Source organism: Mangifera indica, chromosome 16, assembly GCF_011075055.1.
Source record: "Mangifera indica cultivar Alphonso chromosome 16, CATAS_Mindica_2.1, whole genome shotgun sequence".
In the NCBI taxonomy this organism is placed as follows: Eukaryota; Viridiplantae; Streptophyta; class Magnoliopsida; order Sapindales; family Anacardiaceae; genus Mangifera; species Mangifera indica.
In genome coordinates, this window is record NC_058152.1 from 3,810,745 (window position 1) to 3,831,572 (window position 20,828).

The 20,828-nt window shown below is 31.0% G+C and overlaps 2 protein-coding genes and 1 pseudogene across 2 annotated transcripts; 1 reads left to right on the forward strand and 2 right to left on the reverse strand.

The window, feature by feature from the left end:
• Positions 1 to 3,363: 3,363 nt before the first annotated feature.
• LOC123199600 lies at positions 3,364 to 9,683 on the reverse strand (annotated as a pseudogene).
• On the reverse strand, positions 7,894 to 8,491 carry LOC123198724. Its single transcript, XM_044613484.1, has one exon. The coding sequence runs from the start codon at positions 8,448 to 8,450 to the stop codon at positions 8,022 to 8,024; it is 429 nt and encodes a 142-aa protein (XP_044469419.1). The 5' UTR covers positions 8,451 to 8,491; the 3' UTR covers positions 7,894 to 8,021.
• A 3,068-nt stretch (positions 9,684 to 12,751) lies between the features above and the next one.
• Positions 12,752 to 15,089, forward strand: LOC123198725 (U-box domain-containing protein 30-like). Its single transcript, XM_044613485.1, has one exon. It carries the CDS (start codon positions 13,294 to 13,296, stop codon positions 14,635 to 14,637), a length of 1,344 nt encoding a protein of 447 aa, XP_044469420.1. The 5' UTR covers positions 12,752 to 13,293; the 3' UTR covers positions 14,638 to 15,089.
• The last annotated feature ends 5,739 nt before the right edge of the window (positions 15,090 to 20,828 follow it).

Genomic DNA, 20,828 nt, shown 5'->3' on the forward strand with positions numbered 1-20,828 from the left:
TTCTCATCATGAGCAAATTCTCCTATTTTATTGTGACTCTTGTATCTCTATCCTAGTTGGTGATTGATCGAAATATTATTTTAAGAGTTTAAGTGTTAAGTTTATAATTTGATAAGAATTTTAAAATTTTTCAACAGTCTAAGTCATACCTTCTTAAATTGGTAAGAACCTATTAATAGTTGAGATTTGTATGAAATGTTAAAGATGGATTTATAATTTTAATAAAAATACAAAACATTCATTCATAGGACAATAAAAAAGAATTTACCATGTGCCATTAGAATAGACAAATAAGGATTTTACATGTGTTTTGGGAAGTAAATAAAGTTAATGATTGGATGTTCAAATTTGTTTTAAATTCGTCTTAAGAACTAACAATCTCTCATAATCTATTAACGAAATTATAAAAGATTTTTTTAATAGAATATAGTGAATTTTCAAATTTAAATTAATATCTTTATTATGTCTTAATTTTTAAGGTCTTTAACTCCGATAATATATAAAAAAATATTTACTAATAAAAATAAATATTTGAGAGATACTTTTTGAAACTTAAATAATAAATAAAACATGGGTTACTTTAGCATCATAACGCCTAAGAGTTGAACATTGGCTTAGGACATTTTCTTTATACCTTCTTATCTTAAAAGGATAAGAGCATCTTGTGTCCTGAAACGATAACCATTTTTCAATTAACCTAATCTTATCCGTCCCTTGGGACCAATAAGGGATAATACAGAAATGTTTACTTCTTGTCTGTCAATTATACCTTTTAGCTTGATCTGAGGCCCTGACTCACCCTCCCTGGAGGAACCTTGCTAGGAGCCCTTGGGTAATTTATTCTTCAATCATTATCCAAGGAAGAAAGAAAAATTTCTCTCGTATGCTCTTACCAGAAATTACACATTCTTTTTGGGAAAAAAATAATAAATTAATTTATTAATTTTGTTCCAAAGATAAAATAGCCAATCACCATTCAAATATTTAATTTAATATAATTTGAATATATTACCTGCAATTAATTGCACTAAACCCAGAAAATAATGAAGGAAGATGATGGAGTGGGCTTGGGCTAAACGAAAGATCATAAGCATAACAATATATCCATTAAAATTTTATGCTTTTATTTTTGGGCTGGTTTAATTTAAATAATATTTTATTACAAAAATTAAAAAATTATTTAAAAATAGTTTAGTTAGAAAATTAATGGATACAAATTATTATTATTTTTAATAAAATTTTGTAAAAATTGATAAATATAAATAATTATTATATTTAATTAAAATTAATAAAAGATTCTGACATATTATTTTATTTAAATACTATTAGGTATAATTATTTTAAAATATTTTTTATATTAATTATTATATTAATTAAAAATAAGATTATTTTTATTCTAAAAAATTAATAAATAAATATATAATTATAATAAAATCAATATTATTTTAATAATCATTTAATGTCTAAGATAAATGTGATAATCAAATTATTTTTTATATTATCTGTCACATTATTATTGTAATAAAATATTATTAAAATATGTTATTATTTATCAATCAAACAAATAAATACAAGTAATAAAAAATAAATTATTATAATAAATTTTATCTATTCTAACCAAAGGCCTTTCTTGCATGTTTGAATCTAATAAAAGAAAAGGTGGGAAGCTTTCTCCTAAAAAAAATTTTCACTTCACTGTAAAATTATTTTTAATATTTCTAAAAAAATTAATTTAATAATTTCCCTATTTGCTATAACAGTTGTCTTATTTTCTTGCTACCCTAACAAGTGAAGAACATGTGATCTAAAATCATTTTTGTTGAGGAGGCTAGGCAAGGTAGATCAAGATTTGTTTGATTTTATTAATAGAATAGAAGCAGTCCAAAACTCCTTGCAATGCCTATTCATTGAACCACATTTAGTGAATCATTGACAAACTATATATATATATATATATATATATATATATATATATATATATATATATATATATATATATATATATATATATATATATATATATATATATATATATATATATAATACTATGTGTATAATTTTATACGATGTGTTATCATATGATTGGGTATTATTTTATCTTAATTTTCAATTATCCAATCACATAATTTTATGCCATTGTTTGCGTAAAAATTTATATATATAATATTACTCGTATTTTTTACTTATTAATTTTTAAGAATAAAAATTAATTTATTTTTAATTAATATATCAAATAAAAAATATTTTATAATAATTATATCAAATAATATATTTAAATAAAATAATCTCGTTATATTCTTTTACTACACTAGTATTTTTTAGGTAATATATTTTTGTAATAATACTTTATTTTTAGTAATAAAAGAATATTCAAACTGAACATAGTATATATTGTTGGATTATTTGGCTCACATGAATTTTTTATTACTCATTTTAGGAAATAAAAGATTATCAAATTAATTTTTATTCGGTTAAATTTTAATGAAAAGCATACCATTATTTTTAATTAACATGCTCCCAATGAGTAACTGTATATATAAAAAATATGAATTTAAATTTTTTTTGATAATATTTCATGGTCAAATTTTTTAATAAAATGAAAGAGGTGGCAAGCATCTCATGCTAGAATACGATTCCGATGATAAGCTGGCTTGATGCTGTCACCTTGTTGCTTACTTGCAAAACAACCAATAGGAAAATGAGTGAATGAAAAAACACTCAGTAAATTGTAAATAGGTCATCTGTCCATCACTCAACGGTATGAATATAAATGTGTGAAATGTGCATATCCTCATCTTTTGCAAGAAACTAAAACCCCTATAATCAATACCATTTCCTTGATAATTGCTTTGGAATATTTTGTTATTCCTTTCAAGTTCACAACATGTGGTAATGGTTGTGATGATTTCGAATAAATCTGATTGGATTTGGGTTCACTTATTGCAGATTGATCCAATCTAAATACATAAATTGTTAAAAGACAATTAAGGAATAGTTGGAAGGATATTTAGATACTTATGAAGATGTTCAAAAATTGCATCTTTATGTGAAGAATGTAACTTATAAATCTCATTGAGTTTGAGTCCACTCATGATAGATCTTATTGAGTTTGACTCTTCTTTTGTAAAGGGTGGAAACTGGAAAGTAATTTGCTGGAAATATAAAACCTGTACACTAGAGCTCGGTAGCCTCTCGAATTAAGATGTTGATGATAGCTCAAAAGACTCTTGGCATCATGTTTGTAATCTAAGGTTCTGTTACACCTTATCCATACCTTGATTGTTCCCTGAATGTCGTCATAAAAATTACACTTCTTGTTTCCCAGAAAGATGATGATTATTTCAGAGTGCTGCTCCTTACCATTCAAATGCGAAGCGCCTTCTGGACATTGATATCATTTGCCCACTTGTTGCAAAGATAGTTATTGTAGTACTGAAATATTGACGCATGAAAGAAAGTCATCTGCATTCATTTGTTCAAAAGTTATGTTGGTTATGATAGCAGAGAAGGGTTTACCCTGCACTGAGGATCAACAGGCATAATAAACAAGGATTCATCGTGTTCTTCCAGGAGATCTCTGTGATAATGGGCATCCATTTTATTTAGTTTCCTTGAGATTGGAGTGCACTTTCTCTCCAAGATGTGTGCTTGATTCACTCTTTTAGTGCACTACAACAGGGAAAATTGTTAATGGAACCAACAAAAGAGAACAGATATTAAGAAAACATATTAGCGTGTGCACCTCATGGATAGCTTCAAGATCCTTTGCACATTGTACACTGCTCGTCTAATTTTACATATTCTCCTCTGCAATTCCTTTTCGCCGACTAAGAGAAATGCACAATTTTGTACTTTCTTCTAACTGCATGGAACTAAGCTAACATCTGACTGTAAAGTTTCATGTAATCTGAAAGGAAGTTAAAACTTAACCTGGTAGAGTTCATCAGAAATAAGTACCATACGATGATGGGCAAATGGAACTTTTGAATTGTCATCAAATTTTGAATCTTTTGCTGGGTTACCCAGCACATAACCCTGAACCAGTTTGTGGGCATGTTATTGGAGGAAGAAATGAAAAACACCAAGCAATACGGTAAATATTGAAGATAAAAGAACACATACTTTGAGATTGATTGGTAGTTGATGCCCAACTTCAGTGCCTGCGGAGTCATAATGATCTTTGAAATTGGCCATAATCAAGAAGAAATGGGGAATTGAGAAGAGAACTATTCAAATTACCTGCTGATATTTTACTAGCAATGATCGGAACAATCCTTCCCTAATGCGAGTCACTGGCAACATAGAGGGGATTTCTAATAAATTCTGGGTGTCTCAGGAACCACTGTGTAGCCAACCAAGACTAATTTGAGAAAATGATTTATCAACATTACAAGTGCAAGGAATAATCATCCATTATCTTAAGACTTTCACACCTTTCTCAGAAATTCGTAACCTCGTTTTGCAAACTTTGTGTCTCCAGTCTTGGAACTTTGCAGGCTCCTCGAATAGGAGAATCCGGTGCCTACCGGTGCATTGAGGAAGATTATACTGGAAACCTGGAAATGCATCAAATAGTCCGCTAGAAATCACAAAATACAACGAAAAATAATCAAAATAAGTTTCATTGCTCAATCGGTCACCAAATCTTCTGCACCTTTGTCCATGAATAAGGATGCAGGGCCATGGTTGGTAAGCTGCCATTATTCTTGACAATGTTAAACCGCATAGGGCCTGTGTGCATATAAAATGCATCAAAAAGTTTGTCATATTCAGAGAAACCAAAAGTGGCAAAAAATGAGACTAAGAAACACCTATCTCAAAGGCAGGTCCGGAGAAGGCGGAGCAACCAGGGCCTCCAGTAAGCCAAAGCACCAGGGATCCTCACTTGGGTTTCCTTCAGATTCTATAAAATAGTAGAAAAGCTGAACATCTTGGTTCTCATCCACGCCAATGTATCTATATAAAAACACTGTACTAGTTGTTAAAGATAAAAGTACTTATAATTTCTTATATATTCTCCTTTGATAATTCCAAAGAGATTAATGAATCCATGAAGTGAAACAATATATGTGAAATTGAACGGCAAACTCACCCAGTTTCAAGCTTGAAGGGAAGGAAACCTAAAAGTCCGGGCAAATACTTGATGGCCGACAGTGAAACCATAGGCCTCAGTAAAAGCACTAGAAAAATCAAATAGACATACCCCAAATTGCAGTAGTTGGTCCAAGCAAAGTTCTGCTTATGGATTTGCTCTTTCATTTTGTCCAATTATTCATAAGTTTCAACTGCTGAAAGGATTTGAATTCCAATTATGGCTAAGAAAGACAGAAGAGGAAGAGCTTGGTTTGGACTACTTCCATGGCTGGTACAGATGTTCATGGTGCTGGTGATTTATGTATTTTAAGTTGCCAAGTTAGTCCTAAGTTACATAGGCAATCACATGGGCCATCTTTGTCTCATTTTGCACAAGATGGTAAGGACAGAAGATACATTTTCTCATTATACTGCAGAATTACACAAATGTTTACTATTGCATGTTTTCTTCTTTGTAAAAATTTGTGCTTCTCAGGCAATCAGATTGATGAAACAAATTTTGTGACTATGAAAATGGAGTTCTACGTGTTATTTTTGTGTCACACAACGATGGTTTTCATATTTAGTTTCTGGAGGTCATTACGAAACAGATAACCCATCATGGAAGACAAAATCAAGGCAGTGAGTCGGTCCCAAATTGCTAAACTGAAAACTCATAAATGGGCTGCATCTATTGTTCCTATATCCAATCAATTGGCATAATGGAAATGAAATCTGCCTTTTCCTGGTAAATTTTCAATATATCTAGTGAAAAATTGAACATACTATAGACCCTGCAGAATCAATAAAGTAAACAATTACATTCAGTTTAATATAAACAATAAAAAAAGGGAAAACATGATTTATTTTAATTCAGTTTAAAAAAAGGGATTATGTCCTGGGAAGTTAATGTTATTTCAATATTTCTTCGTTTTTCTCTTTACAATGAATGTATTTATATCACTGATACAAAAAAATATTGTATTTATTAATGAATTATTATATAATCCTAAAAAGTAATAAGCAGGACTCATGTGTGTCGAATCTTATTGATAAAATGGTTTCCAATTCCAACAATCTCCCACTTGACAAGTATTTCGCACGAAGAAAACCAACCTTAACAACACACTTTGTAAACTTCTCCAAACTTACCACTTTTGTTAGGAAGTTTGCATTGTTCATTTGTTATGTCAATCTTCTCTAACAACACTACTTTTTATTCCACCATCTGTAATGACGGATTTTCAGCTAAATAAATAGCCTCTTGTCGCACCTTATCTTTACTGCATCAAGCTTGAAACCAAGCTCTATACACAACCTACGTTACCACATAGCTTCTTAGCTAACATGTGTCAATGTCATGTATTCTGCTTTAGAAGATGATGAAGCCACAGAACGTTATCTCCTATTCATCCAACAAACTGCTAGACCAAACAAGTTAAAAACATGGCCAAAAGACTTATTCTCACCCAAAGTTTAATACATTCTCAAACTCTTACAACTATTTTTAAAAATTCAAATATCTATTCATCTGTTAAATTTTGTTGTATTATTAAAGTTAAAAATATTATTTAAAGATTTTATTTAAAAAAATAAAAATTTATCTATTTTCTACCATAATTTTGAAAACGGATAGTTTTCTCCCTAACTTAATTAAAAGAATTACTTTTTTGCCCCTACAATCTAGAGCTTTTATATTTTAGAGTTAAATAGTTGTCCCCCGCCCTCCTAACTCTAATAATAGATAATTTTATTTAGATAATATTCTAAGTTACTATGCTTAGAGATGCAATGGTTAAATTGACAACAATTTAGTTTAAATACTCTCATATACACTATTCAAATTCCCGAATTAGTATTTAGATAATAGAAGTATTTAATAAATAAATAACTTTTATTCTTTTTGTTACAAATTGAAGTTGTCACTGAGAGAGTTTTACATGATAAAACACGAGAAAGAAGAATTAAATTGGGAATATTTGTTGACAAAATTTACAACAATAAAACAGTTTACTTTAGAGACATCATTTTCATCGTGATGGAGGAGGTCTAATCCAGTCACTCTAAAGAGAGAGCGTCGGCAAAATAAAAACTTAATAGAAGAAAAATGTAGTTTTTTAAAGTTTAATCATAGAAAAAAATATTAGTTTTTTAAATTAAAATGAAAAAACAATAAAATTTTATTATTTTCAATATATTACTGATTAAATGATTATTTTACCCTTAAAAGTAAATGATTTTATTAATTTTAATAATTTACGAATGAGAATTTAGAGTTTCGATACTTAACAAAAAACCAGTTTGAAAATTCATCAAACCTTAGGTGGGAATAAGTCTTTTGGCCTTTAAAGAAAGAAAATGTTAATCTCAATGGCCTTAACATTAATAGATGTGTGTGTATACACTAAAATAATATTTTCATTTCTACTTGATTATATCGTTATAAATTCATTTTCCCCTAAACAGTGAGTCTAGTCTTTATTATTGATTTTCGCCATCCGGGTTAGATTATCTGGCTAAGCCTCGACGTTACAGACAACGGAAGTCTCCAAGAACAAACTTTGATTGCTCATATGAAAGCAATGGAATACAAGGGAATAAAAGCTAATTTATCTCCCCAAGAGATAACTTGACTTTGTTAAAATGTAGAATTCCGGAGCGCTTGAGTTGGAGATCAGCTGACATCAAATCAAGATAAAAGTTTTTATTTACCCAATTTAGTGTGTAATCAGTTATTGAATTTGGGTTTTACCGATTTTTGATTAAAAGGATTCCATGACTTTAGATATAATCACAAACAACCTCAAATCACAAGGCCAAACTAAAATTCAATTCAACTATTTATGAAGAACTGCAGAAACTGGAAACAAAAGAAAGTAGACAATGATCACTGTTGACATATATCTCAATATGTTTGAAATAAATCACTATTCATCTTCACTTTGACATCATCGATCGTCTTCAAACTCACAGATATGTTCTTCATCAATTCTCCCAAGAGCAACAATATAGCTCCTCGGCATTGGCATTATCTTTTTACTTGATCCACTTTTACTCACCTGTACTTGTCCCTGAAGACTATCCGATTCAATTCTATTGCCTAGACTCCTTGAAGAAGCAGCTCTAACGAGCTCTCTCAAATCCTCGTTATTGCTCGATGATTTTGACGGGTTAACGCTGTAACTCCGGGGCAAAAAACCCATGTTGACTTGACCCCATGGACACCCCATCGCCGTCCCGAAAGCAATCATCTCCGAACAGTCAGTCATCCCCTCCACATACAGTTCCCTCGCCTTCATTAACATCCTTTTTGATGCCCTCAAGCATCTGCTGAATATGCCCGGTTGGTTGCTCTTCTTGGGTTTTACGTTGCTCATTTCTTCGCCTCTCAGGCACCAAAAAAAAATCTGATATTTTATATAGACAAGGACTGATGTGGAGGATTATTAAATAAGAAATTAGATATTAATTAATTACCATATAGAGAGAGATTATATTACATTTAAAGAAAATCTTGTGGATAATCAGTCATTACATGAATTGGCTAAAAAGTTATTTTGCATAAACTTTTTTTTTTTTTAATTTTTTTCCCTAATCTTTTTATTTCCTCTTTTTCCCTTTCTTCTTCTTCTTCTTTGTCCCTTTTTATCACGGTCATCCCTTTTCAATCAAGCCTTAATAAGTTTTCCAAAAATCAAATATAACATTGATGTTTCTCCTATCATCATCATCAATGACTGTCTCATCGTAACAATGTTACAATTGCTTTGAGGCTAGAATGATTTGATGTTGTTAACAGCTAAAACTGTCCCTTATTTAACTAGAAATTCATTTTTCATAAAAAAAGGGATGTGCGAAATCAAGAAAAATCTCTTCTATAAAAAATATTTACTAATAAAAATAAATAGTTGAACAATACTTTTGAAACTTAAATAACAAAGAAAACCTGAGTTACTTTAACATCATAACGCTTGATAGTCAAACATTAGTTTAAGACATTTTCTCTGCCTCTTCTTATCCTGAAAGGATAAAAACACCTTTTGTTTTTAAATTGATAATCATCTTTCAGCTAACCTAATCTTCTTTGTCCCTTGGAACTAATAAGGGATAATACAGAAATGTTTATCTATTGTCTATCGATTATACCTTTTAGTTTGATCTGAGGCCTTGACTCACCCTCCGTGGACGAACCTTGCTAGAAGCCTTGGGGTAATTTATTCATATATTTTGCCGTCTTCAATCATTATCCAAGGAAGAAAGAAAAATTTCTCCCATATGCTCTTACCAGAAATTACACATTCTTTTTGGGAAAAAAAAATTAATTAATTTATTAATTTTGTCCCAAAGATAAAATAGCCAATCACCATTCAAATATTTAATTTAATATAATTTGAATATAATACCTGCAATTAATTGCACTAAACCCAGAAACTAATGAAGGAAGATGATGGAGTGGGCTTGGGCTAAACGAAAGATCATAAGCATAACAATATATCCATTAAACTTTTATGCTTTTATTTTTGAGCGAGTTTAATTTAAGTAATATTTTATTATAAAAATTAAAAAATTATTTAAAGATAATTTAGTTAGAAAATTAATGAATACAAATTATTATTATTTTTGATAAAATTTTGTAAAAATTGATAAATATAAATCATTATTATATTTGATTAAAGTTAATAAAAGATTACTAATATATTATTTTATTTAAATATCATTAAGTATAATTATTTTAAAATATTTTTTATATTAATTAAAAATAAGATTATTTTTATTCTAAAAAATTAACAAATAACTGTATAATTATAATAAAATCAATATTACATTGATAATCATTTAATATTTAAAATAAATGTGATAATCAAATTATCTCTTATATTACCTGTCACATCATCATTGATAATAAAATATTATCAAAATATGTTATTATTTATCAATCAAATAAATAATAAAAAATAAATTATTATAATAAATTTTATCTATCCTAACCAATCAAAGGCCTTTCTTGCATGTTTGAATCTAATAAAAGAAAAGGTGGGAAGCTTTCTCCTAAAAAAAAATTTCACTTCACTGTAAAATTATTTTTAATATTACTAAAAAATTTAATTTAATAATTTCCCTATTTGCTATAAAAGTTGTCTTATTTTCTTGCTACCCTAACAAGTGAAGAACATGTGATCTAAAATCATTTTTGTTGAGGAGGCTAGGCAAGGTAGATCAAGATTTGTTTGATTTTATTAATAGAAGCAGTCCAAAACTCCTTGTAATGCCTATTCATTGAACCACATTTAGTGAATCATTGACAAACTATATATATATATATATATATATATATATAAAATACTATGTGTATAATTTTATACATAAATAACGATGATTATCATGTGATTGAGTATTATTTTATTTTTAATTTTCAATTATCCGATTATATAATTGTACGACATTGTTTGCGTACGAAATTATATATATGATATTACTCGTATTTTTATAACATATGGTTATGTCAAAATATTGTTTAAGCCTTTAAATCCATATTTAAATTAACATTTTCACTTAATTTTTGGTTGAGAACTAGACATATACTTAGATCAAACCGTCTCTTTTAGGTTGAATCATTCACACCGAGTGAGTACACTCTCAAATCTAGTGATTAGCACCACAACAATTGTATTGATAATTTAAAAGTTTATTTTTGATATGACATTAATGAATCTAAATCTAAACTTTCTCATTTGAGAATTTCATATATTTTATCATTTGAACTAGTGATTATGAGACTTTTCGCTTAATATTTTTTTTATGACAAAAGTCTTATCTAAACTGGTTTCCTTATATTATGACATAATTGATTATATCAAATTAATAAAATCTTATATTTAATATTGATTTTATAATTATTAAATCAAATAAATCAAAAGGCTTGTTTTACTCTAACGCTACTAGGTATTGAACTTGAAACTCTTCTAAAATTTTATGAGAATTTTGCAATTTTTACTAGTCAAAGCCAGCCCTTCGATGTCTCCACTTAATATTTAATCAGGCCTGGATTTATTAAGATCACTGCAGATGCAGCATATAATATCAGCCCTCTCAAAAAATTATTAAATATAGATAGATGTTTGCTCCCCTGGTTCGCTTCACTGTCACTAAATCACTAAGCAAACTAATATCAACTCACCTCCCAACACCAACACAATTTTTAAACCATAAAAAACAGAGACACACGCCTTTCCTTGTCAACGTGTCCAAACATGATTGCTCCAAAACCAGAAAAAGAAAAAGGAAGGCTCGGTGAAAGAAGACGCCCGGGACGTACAGTCAAAGCAAAATTAAACTGTCACGGTCAAATCCCAACTTTTACCTAAATTTTTTAATTTAATACTCAAAAAGGCCTAAATACTACGTCCCACCCAAAGTTTGATTTAAATCCAACCTTTTATTCTTGAATTATCAAAAATCTAATCCCTAATTTATTTATTAAATTTTATTATTATTATTAAAAATAAAATTATTATTTAAAATTTTTTAAATTCATATTTTAAAATATTTATTTTTATCTTATAACTTCATAATTTTCAAATTTAAAGGATGACTCTTTTTTTCAAAGTTTAAGGTTTTAAATTCTTATTTTTTTATTACAATGAGCCCCAACTTTTTAAAATATTTTAGTTTCACTTTTTATTTATCTCTCAGTTTCTACCTCTAATATTATCGATTATCTATCATCTTTGGGCTCTGGCTCTCTCTCTCTTACCTTCCCTCTTTTCTTTGATCACTTTCTTTTTTCTCTCCGATCGTCTTTTTAGATCAAATCTTAACTTTTATCTAAATTTTTTAATTTAATATTCAAAATCTAAACTAAACAGGGGGCACATTTTTTTTTAAGAAATTTCAAGCATATCAAATCGTCTCAAATAAATAGAATTAATCATACTAAATATAACAAACTTTGGATAAAATAATTAATTTTATAATTACTATATCACATAAATTAAAAATTTAATATTAAAATATTATAAAAATAATTTAAAATTTTGTATTTATATTCTTTTATATATGAAACTTCAATTATTATCACCAAAACAATCCCCTGTACCATTATTTATCCTATTCCCGATCGGATTGAATATGCTACTAATGTTTTAATCTCTCTCTTTACTCTCTCCTTTCTAATAATCGAATTGTATATAAAAAACTTAAAATTTTATATTATGTATATGTCTTTTAAAAAATAAAACAATATCAAAAAATAATTGATATGTTATTGTTTCAAAAATCTCATAAATATTTTTAAATATTTATAATTTATTATATAATTATTTTTTTAAAATAGTGTATTTTTTTATAAATAATTTATATCTTATTATATAATATATTTAATATATTATATTAATTTGATATATTTTATAATATATATTAATTTTTTTATATATTATATAATATATATAGTGTATTATACGATATTGTTGACTATTGTTAATCCGAGAAAGAGATCTGACGGTAAATACACTTTTTTAAGTGAATCGTGTGGTTGTGTGTCCGTGGGGGTTTGGTTTTGATGTGAATTTACGTGCAGGCAATCTTTCTTTAATTTGAAAAGACCAAAGGGTCCTTTTTCAATTTACTTGTTTTTAAAGTAATATCCATTTTTTTAATTATTATTTTTTGTGAAGGTTTTTCGTGCAAACAACTGCCCCAAAAGAACAGAGCAGTAAGAGAAAGAAAGACTTTGGCTTTGCTGCAGGTCATGGATGGCTTTTCGTAATAATTTCGTATTAATAAATATTTTTTTCTCAAATTCTGAGCCCTGTTGTTAGATTAGATTAGAATTCAAAGATTGCATCATTCATTCATTCAGTCACTCTGCAGTACTACTATTTTCTCTGTTCATCCTTTGAGTGGTCAAGTTTCATTTCCACTATTTCTTCTGTTTGCTCTGAGAATCTTTATTGTGTTTTCTTGGTGAAGTTTCATCAAGTGAAAGAAGCCTGTTTCTGTGTTTCTGATGCGGGTTATTATTATGGTAATGAGTCTTTTGAGTTTTGACTGCTGAGTAAAAGCAGATGAAGTTAGATTTTTGTTCAATAAAGAGACTGGTTAGTAGTAGCATTCTTGTTCTTGTAGTGTCCCTTTGAGATTTCCCATCTCCAGCTTCGTTTTGAGTGCTAAATTTCTTTTCTTTCTGCTCCTTCTTTGAAAGTTTGGGTTTACTTGTGAAAGATGCGTACGTTCCAGCAGCCTACAATGAGGGATGGAGTTGTGGGTGGTGATGGGCAAGTCCTAGATTTGGACACTGCTGTAAAAGATGGGGTTTTGGGTGGTGTTGATGGCGGGGTAATTGGCGGTGGTGGTGTTGCTGAGAAATTGGATCTGAAGAAGATGATTGAAGAGCTTGATTTGGCGGAAGTGCCTTCGGTGTTTATATGCCCAATCTCTCTTGAGCCAATGCAAGACCCTGTCACTCTTTCCACCGGCCAAACTTACGAGAGGTGCAACATTCTCAAATGGTTCAGTTTGGGGCGCTATACTTGCCCCACTACAATGCAAGAGCTTTGGGATGATTCCGTTACACCTAATAACACACTTTACCAATTGATTCACACTTGGTTTTCTCAAAAATATTTGCTTGTGAAGAAGAGATCCGAGGATGTACAAGGAAGAGCAAGTGAGCTCGTCGAGACAGTAAAGAAAGTCAAGGGTCAAGCAAGAGTTCAAGCCCTGAAAGAGCTGCGACAGTTGGTGGCAGCTCATGCAACCGCTAGAAAGACACTGGTCGATCAAGGTGGGGTTGCTGTAATCTCTTCCTTGCTTGGTCCATTTACCTCGCATGTTGTTGGCTCTGAGGTAATTGCCATTCTGGTGAATTTGACACTTAATTCTGAATCCAAAACAACCTTGATGCAGCCTGCCAAAGTTTCATTAATGGTAGATATGTTGAATGAGGGGTCTATTGAGACCAAGATTAACTGCACACGCTTGATTAGGAAATTGATGGAGGTTGAGGATTTTCGTCCAGAGGTTGTCTCAAGGCATAGTCTTTTAGTAGGGTTGATGAGGCTGGTGAAAAATAAGAAACACAGCAGTGGGATTTTGCCTGGACTTAAGCTACTCAGGTCAATATGTTTGCATAAAGAAGTTAGGAGTTTGATAGTCAGCATTTCAGCCGTTCCTCAGCTTGTTGATTTGTTGCCTTCTCTGGATCCTGAATGTTTAGAGTTAGCACTCTGTATCTTGGATGAACTTTCATGCGTACCAGAAGGAAGATTAGCTTTGAAAGACTGTGAAAACACAATACCAAATATGGTGAGGCTGTTGATGAGAGTTTCTGAAAGTTGTACTCAGTATGCATTGTCAATCTTATGGTCTGTATGCAAACTTGCTCATGAGGAATGCTCAACCATTGCCGTGGATGCGGGCCTAGCTGCAAAACTTCTTCTTGTCATTCAAAGTGGTTGCAATCCCGACTTGAAGCAAAGGTCTGCTGAACTACTAAAGCTGTGTAGTCTAAACTACACTGATACCATTTTCATTTCCAAGTGCAAGCTCACAAGGACCATCCAATGAGTGGAATATTATGCTTGTTGTCTTATACACTATCCCTTTGATGCTAGGGCAGTGGAGTTGAGGGTCTGATGGATCAGCTACGAAGTGTAAATAGTGGTTGCTTCCTTGTATATTCTTAATCACTTTAGTTTCAGTTATTGATTCTAAAATCATTCAGAAGCATATTATCCTGTGGTGGATTGACATCAATTGGTCATCTGCAGTTTCCAATTGTCAATGCCGTAGATAAACCTCATCAAGAAGTTTTGTAAAATGTTAGATTTTGGTGGATTCTTTAGGAATTGCTTTGTTCTCTTTAGATCTTAGTTTCCAGGGTGCCCTCCAATTTTCCCTCCTATTGTTGTGGGAGTGTTCGCTTTTGAACCCCACAAATGCAGAGGCTGGAGTGCCTTTTGGCCTTCAATTGTCAATTCAACGTTCAAGGAATGAAATTAGCTACTCTATTGTTATAATTATCCGGTCTTACCTTTCACTCTATTCTGAATTGATAAAGACAAAGTAATGGTTTCCATTTTACTTGTTCATCAAGATATTCTTGCTTCAAAGATGGCAACCCTGGCGCACGGGAAGAGAAAGCGATGAAATTTTGGTCTCTGCTTGACTGATTTGCTAACAAATTACTAAAATGGTAAGACTGTCGACACCTGTACTTTTATTCAACCCTTTGCGGGCATGAGTTAAGGACAAGACCTCCGGTTACCTCACCCTCAATCACTCTTTCACATGAAAAGATAGAAAAGAAGATGAAGGGATCCACTCAACCCTCTTCTTCAATTATTGTTACTAATATCAAAAAGTAAATCCAGTTTGTGAGGGTTGGCACCATCAGCAACCGGGGAGCAACTTAAGCTTGTCAGTGGTAGTTTGAGTGACAAATGAAAAAAATTTGAAGCATGAAAGTAAGAGTTTAAATCCTTTTTTATGATATTTTAATATTAAATTCTGAACTGATTTAATGTTGTAGATGTAAGATATATTACTAACTCAAAATTTGACTCGATGAAATCGGTTCAACCCTTTACAAGATTGCCCGACCAATGCCCCTCCAAGAGGACCAGGACCATGCGATAAACGTTGTCTTCTCTGTAATCAACACAACTCTTCATCAACCAAACAACTAAATATACACTAGGATAAATACAAGAAATTAAAGGGTATCTCTGGAATCCTATTTATCCAGATCAAATGCTGATAAAACTAGGATAAGGTTATGATATATTGGAGACTGAATGGTGGGCAGCGTTTCCCTTTGACATAAACATAACATTAAATGCAATAGGTAGATTGTTTTTAACCAAGGAAGAATTATCGTCTTGTAATCATCTATTCATAAGGGGAAACAAGAACTTTGAATAATGGTGGGGCTTCAAAGCGCGCTACAGTGAAGACCAAACACTGGTTACACATTCATTGCTTTGGCTACTACCGCACCTTTTGTCACCTAGACAAATTTCTTCATTTTCAATAATATTAAATTTAACATGGAGAAAGCAAAACAGGAGATTCCTCCTTTGAAACCTTGCTTGTCCTTTTAGGGGGCCCCTACTGATGTTCTCAGTATTGGGCATCTTTGAATAACAGTTTCCAACCAAGAAAAATTTTATCTCAAGATCTTTGTTCTGAAATTGGACCTACTTCAACTCTCAGTTATATCAAAGACTTTCATGTGTCTGTCCCTAGTTTTGGTTTAATACTTTTAGAACCTCAATTATAGTGACAGAACATATGCAAGTGAAACTTCGGGTATAATGAGCAATCTCACAGCACTATACTAGGAGATAGAACATATGCAGGTGAAACTTCGGGTATAGTAACCTATCTTACAACACTATACCATTGTTGCTAAAGGAGATTTGAAGCTTTGCTCTCCAATGTTTGAAAACTCATTTTTTAATATTCAAATTACCTATCAAGGGTTATGTGCCTATGTTTCTCCTTTTACCCTTTTAATGTCCATTGAATATGGACTATCCTTTTTCTCTCTTAAGAAACAGCTTGGATTTTCAATAATAATTATAAAAATTGTATTGAAAGTTGGTGCTGGTTGCACAGAATGTTTAGCTAAATGCGGGAGCTCAGGAGGAGAGAATTTGCATGTGGGCTATGACTGTAGCCCAATTTAAGTAATATTCCCAAGTGAAAAGAACTTATAGTATTGGTGAAACGTGCTTGTTAGATTGGGCAAGAGCAGTAAAAGGAAAGCAAAAATGAAAATGATTCCTTCTCAGAGCGGCCTGTTCTTCTGACTGACTTACGAAAATTGATAGTGGCATTATTTGATTATGAACCTTCAAGAGAAAGCCAAAGTTCCTTTTGTTTCTGCTTCCCAATTTGGGTGCTTTTTTTGTAAGAAATATAGCTAATCAGACAATTAAAATTTTTAAAAAAGGAATCAGCCTTGAGGAAACCCATTTTCTAAATTTAAAGAGGAAAAGAAGGGTGTTTAATTTATGAGTGTGAGGGCATTTCATGCGCTGGAAGGCAGGGCCACAATGGAGCCAATTGAAAATTAACCTATATATATTTTCGTATTTATGATATCTTGGGATGTTTCTACATTTTTTTTGGTGTTTTGATTAATTGAATCGGTCAAGTGGAGGTCTCACTTCCCTTTAGGGGATAACTTTTGGAGAGGGGTGTTACAAGTTTCCTCCTCAAGGTTTAAAATTTGAGTCCTATCAATTTTTAACCTGAGACTTGATGCAACAAATAATTTTTCAATTATCAACTTTGCTTCTTCTAGATAGACTACCTCAATATAAAGGTAATTTTATATTATATACTTCTCCTAGGAGTTCTTTCCTATGAAAGAAATGCTTAAGTCAAAGAATCTAAACTAAGCAAGGAAAACATTGAAAATCTTGACTTAAATCTTCTCCATGACTATATTATGACCATGGACATTTGGTCCTTGAGTTCTTTATCCTCTTTTAGGAACCCTTTGAGGCGTGATTCTTAGAATTCCCTCATACTCTACTATGACTTGGGATATCATTTCTCTCTATAAGCCCATCATGTTTTCTCAATATGAACAACAACTAACTTCAATCCTGTTTATATCTCAATGGGCTTCTTCATGTGATGATAGTTTCTAGTTGTAGAGTGGAAACCCCCACCTTGTAGTTCTCCTTCATGAAGGACAAGTCCATCATTACAACCATTCTCACATCTTAATTGACATGGCACTCTCTTGCTCTCATTAGAAGGATTGGATACCTCTTTGGAAGGAAGATGAGACATGCCTAGAAGTTGCAAATGCAAACAAGCAAATCTGTCAAAACTTTAGAAATATAATCAAATAGGAAGAGACTTAGGTATAATCCTTTACCTCCACGTCACTATCACTAGGGACCTTGGGTCTCACCAATATATGAAGACCTCAAGAAGTTATCTCATTTGAGTAGCTCCATCTCACTGATGTTACCTTTAAGAGAAGGAGCATGATTATTTCTAACGAATGGTTTTTAATGAGAACTCACGATAAGAAAAAAGGAAGAACACAAATGTATGAACTCTCCATAACCTAGTAAGTCCATGCAAGGTTGCCCATTGCAATTTCATTAGGAAAACAATTATGATGTAAGGCATGTGTATTCGCCCATGCAAAACTCATAATCTTATCCATTGTAGTGATCAGGGAGCATACATCCCCTATTGATTGTTTTCTAAGATAGATAAGATGGTTATCCATTGTATCATTTTCTTCCAAAGATGAGTCAAACTCTGAACTTCCCTCTTCCAGTATGAACAAACGAATGTTGTGCTATGTCAATTCTTACTTGCACAAATAAACAAATAAACTAAGTTTGCAATAATAAAGGAACCTTAAAGTTGAGTAACTTATTGTTTTATGAACTAGTGTAGCCCATCCTTCGATTTATGAAAGTAGACTCCAAGAGTATTAGAAGACTAAAAAATACTCAGGTTCTGAGAAATTAAAATGAGTCATTCTCTTTTTATAACCAAATCAACGTAAAAGTGATAACCTATCATAATTGTTCAAGTCAATGCTACGACTTGTGTCTACTATCCTATGATGCAAACATGAAACTTCAATCAGATTTCGTTTCTAAAAAACTAAATGACAATTGTAATACGATAGCTCCTTACATGTGGAGTATCCACCTGAGAAGATACTATCTACAACAATCCATCCTTTAACAAACAATTAAACATCTCTCACCCAAAGAATGTAATTTACCAGTTGGAATTTCTTAGAGTATCATCTAGATGATGGAAAGTTAAAAAAAAAAAAGACTTCATGTTTTATCTGTTTTTTAATCGTTATCTTATTTTTTAATAACTTAGTAGGAAATTGTTATTTGAATTTAAATTTCAAATAAAACCAATAGGATTGTAACTATCTTCTCTCATCTTTTAAATAAAGAAGATTGTTCAAAGATAAGGGATGAAATATAAATAAGTATAACAAAACACAGACTCAATGCTTAGAATGAGATAAGCTTCAACCTAAAAGAAGTCTCTTACAAAATCCAATAATTCTCTCTAAGACTCAACTTACAATGAGTTATTCTCAAGACATTTTATTGTAATATATATACACTTGTTAGAACATTCTCTGAGAGTTATTAATGTTATAATTATGGATATAGACTTTCAAGCTATAAACCAAACCACATTAAAAATCACTCCGTATCTAACTCTTTATTTATATTTATTTTATATCACTGTAGTGGATATCAAAAATTAGCAAAGGATCCTCAAAGTTTATTTTACATAAAACTTTGAATTGCATATATAAATTGATAACGAAAATTCTCATCTACAATACCTATAAATAATTCGATGATTATTTTGCATAATCCATGTAGTTTTAATACAACTATGGAATGAATATAAGCCAATATATGGTTGGATCAATTTTGGAGGACAAATGATAATAAAATAAAAGTTGTAAAGTTTTTGTGACAACTATGTACCTTATTTTATTTTATTATTGATATGGTAACATGTAATTAAGTTACGTGATTATTTATTTATTTTTCTTATTTTAGAGTAACTTAATTACATATTGTTATATCAATTTATATAAACAAATTAGTAAAATTTATTTATTTATATATATAATATTAATTTAGAAGGAAAAAGAAAAACTTAGTCAAACAATTCATGGTGGAATCCAAGAATAAAAAAATAAAGTGAAAGGCCAGTGACTGGCTCACCCATCTTTGGAGATGTTGCATGGACAACCACTAGTTCAAGTTATTTGTCTAATTAATTTACAAATTATTAATTATTATGCAAAATCATGGAAACTTATGAAAATTAATTATTATATAAAATTATGTGTAAAAATAAATTTTGTAAGTTTATGTGTATAAATTAAGATAGAAACATGAAAGGATAACACGATTATTTATTTTTTCTCTCACTTTAAAATCAATTAGATGATACCATTTTAGTTTTATAAATAATTTTATACATTTTATTTATTATTATTGACGTCACAATATCATAACTTTGAAACTTTTTTGTATTCTTCTTCTCCAATGTTTTCCAAGTGCTACAATTTCAAGAAAGCTCTAGCAGTAGCTGTAATGCTGAAGGAAAAAGGACAAAAGGTCAGTAGTCCAAGCCACCGGAGGATTTTACAGGTGTGGGCTAGCTCTCTATTCTCTAACGTTCTAGTGAACATAATGAAGAAGCTCATAAAAGAGTTTAATTGTAAAGAAGATGAACCCCGTTGTCAAAGGCTCAATAGCTAGGTCCAACAATGGAGGTGCATTAGCTCTGCTAAAATTCCAGAGAATTTTTAGTACAAAAGACGGTTCACCTCTCCAATATTTTCCTTAACTTGATTGACAAACTTTTTCTTTGCATATAAAGTTGGCGAGGCCTCTCCAACTCTCACAAAGAAGGAAACTCAGTTTCAGTTCCACCAAATATCCTTATAAATCATGAGCTACGCAGATGATGATGAGGCAAAACCCTAATTTACACCTGCTGGGCTGGAAGTCATACATGTAAACAATATCTCGTGCTCCAAGCGATATGTGAATGAGAGCCCATTGAGAAATGGAATGAGCATCAGGGCGACCATGTGGCACTGATAATTGCTATGGAGGCTTCCTTTGCTACAGCTTAAATTCTAGTCTTGCTATGGCAGTAAGTGCAAGTGGATAACCGCCACACTTGGAGGTGTCTGCTTGTCACATTAGACAGACGACTAT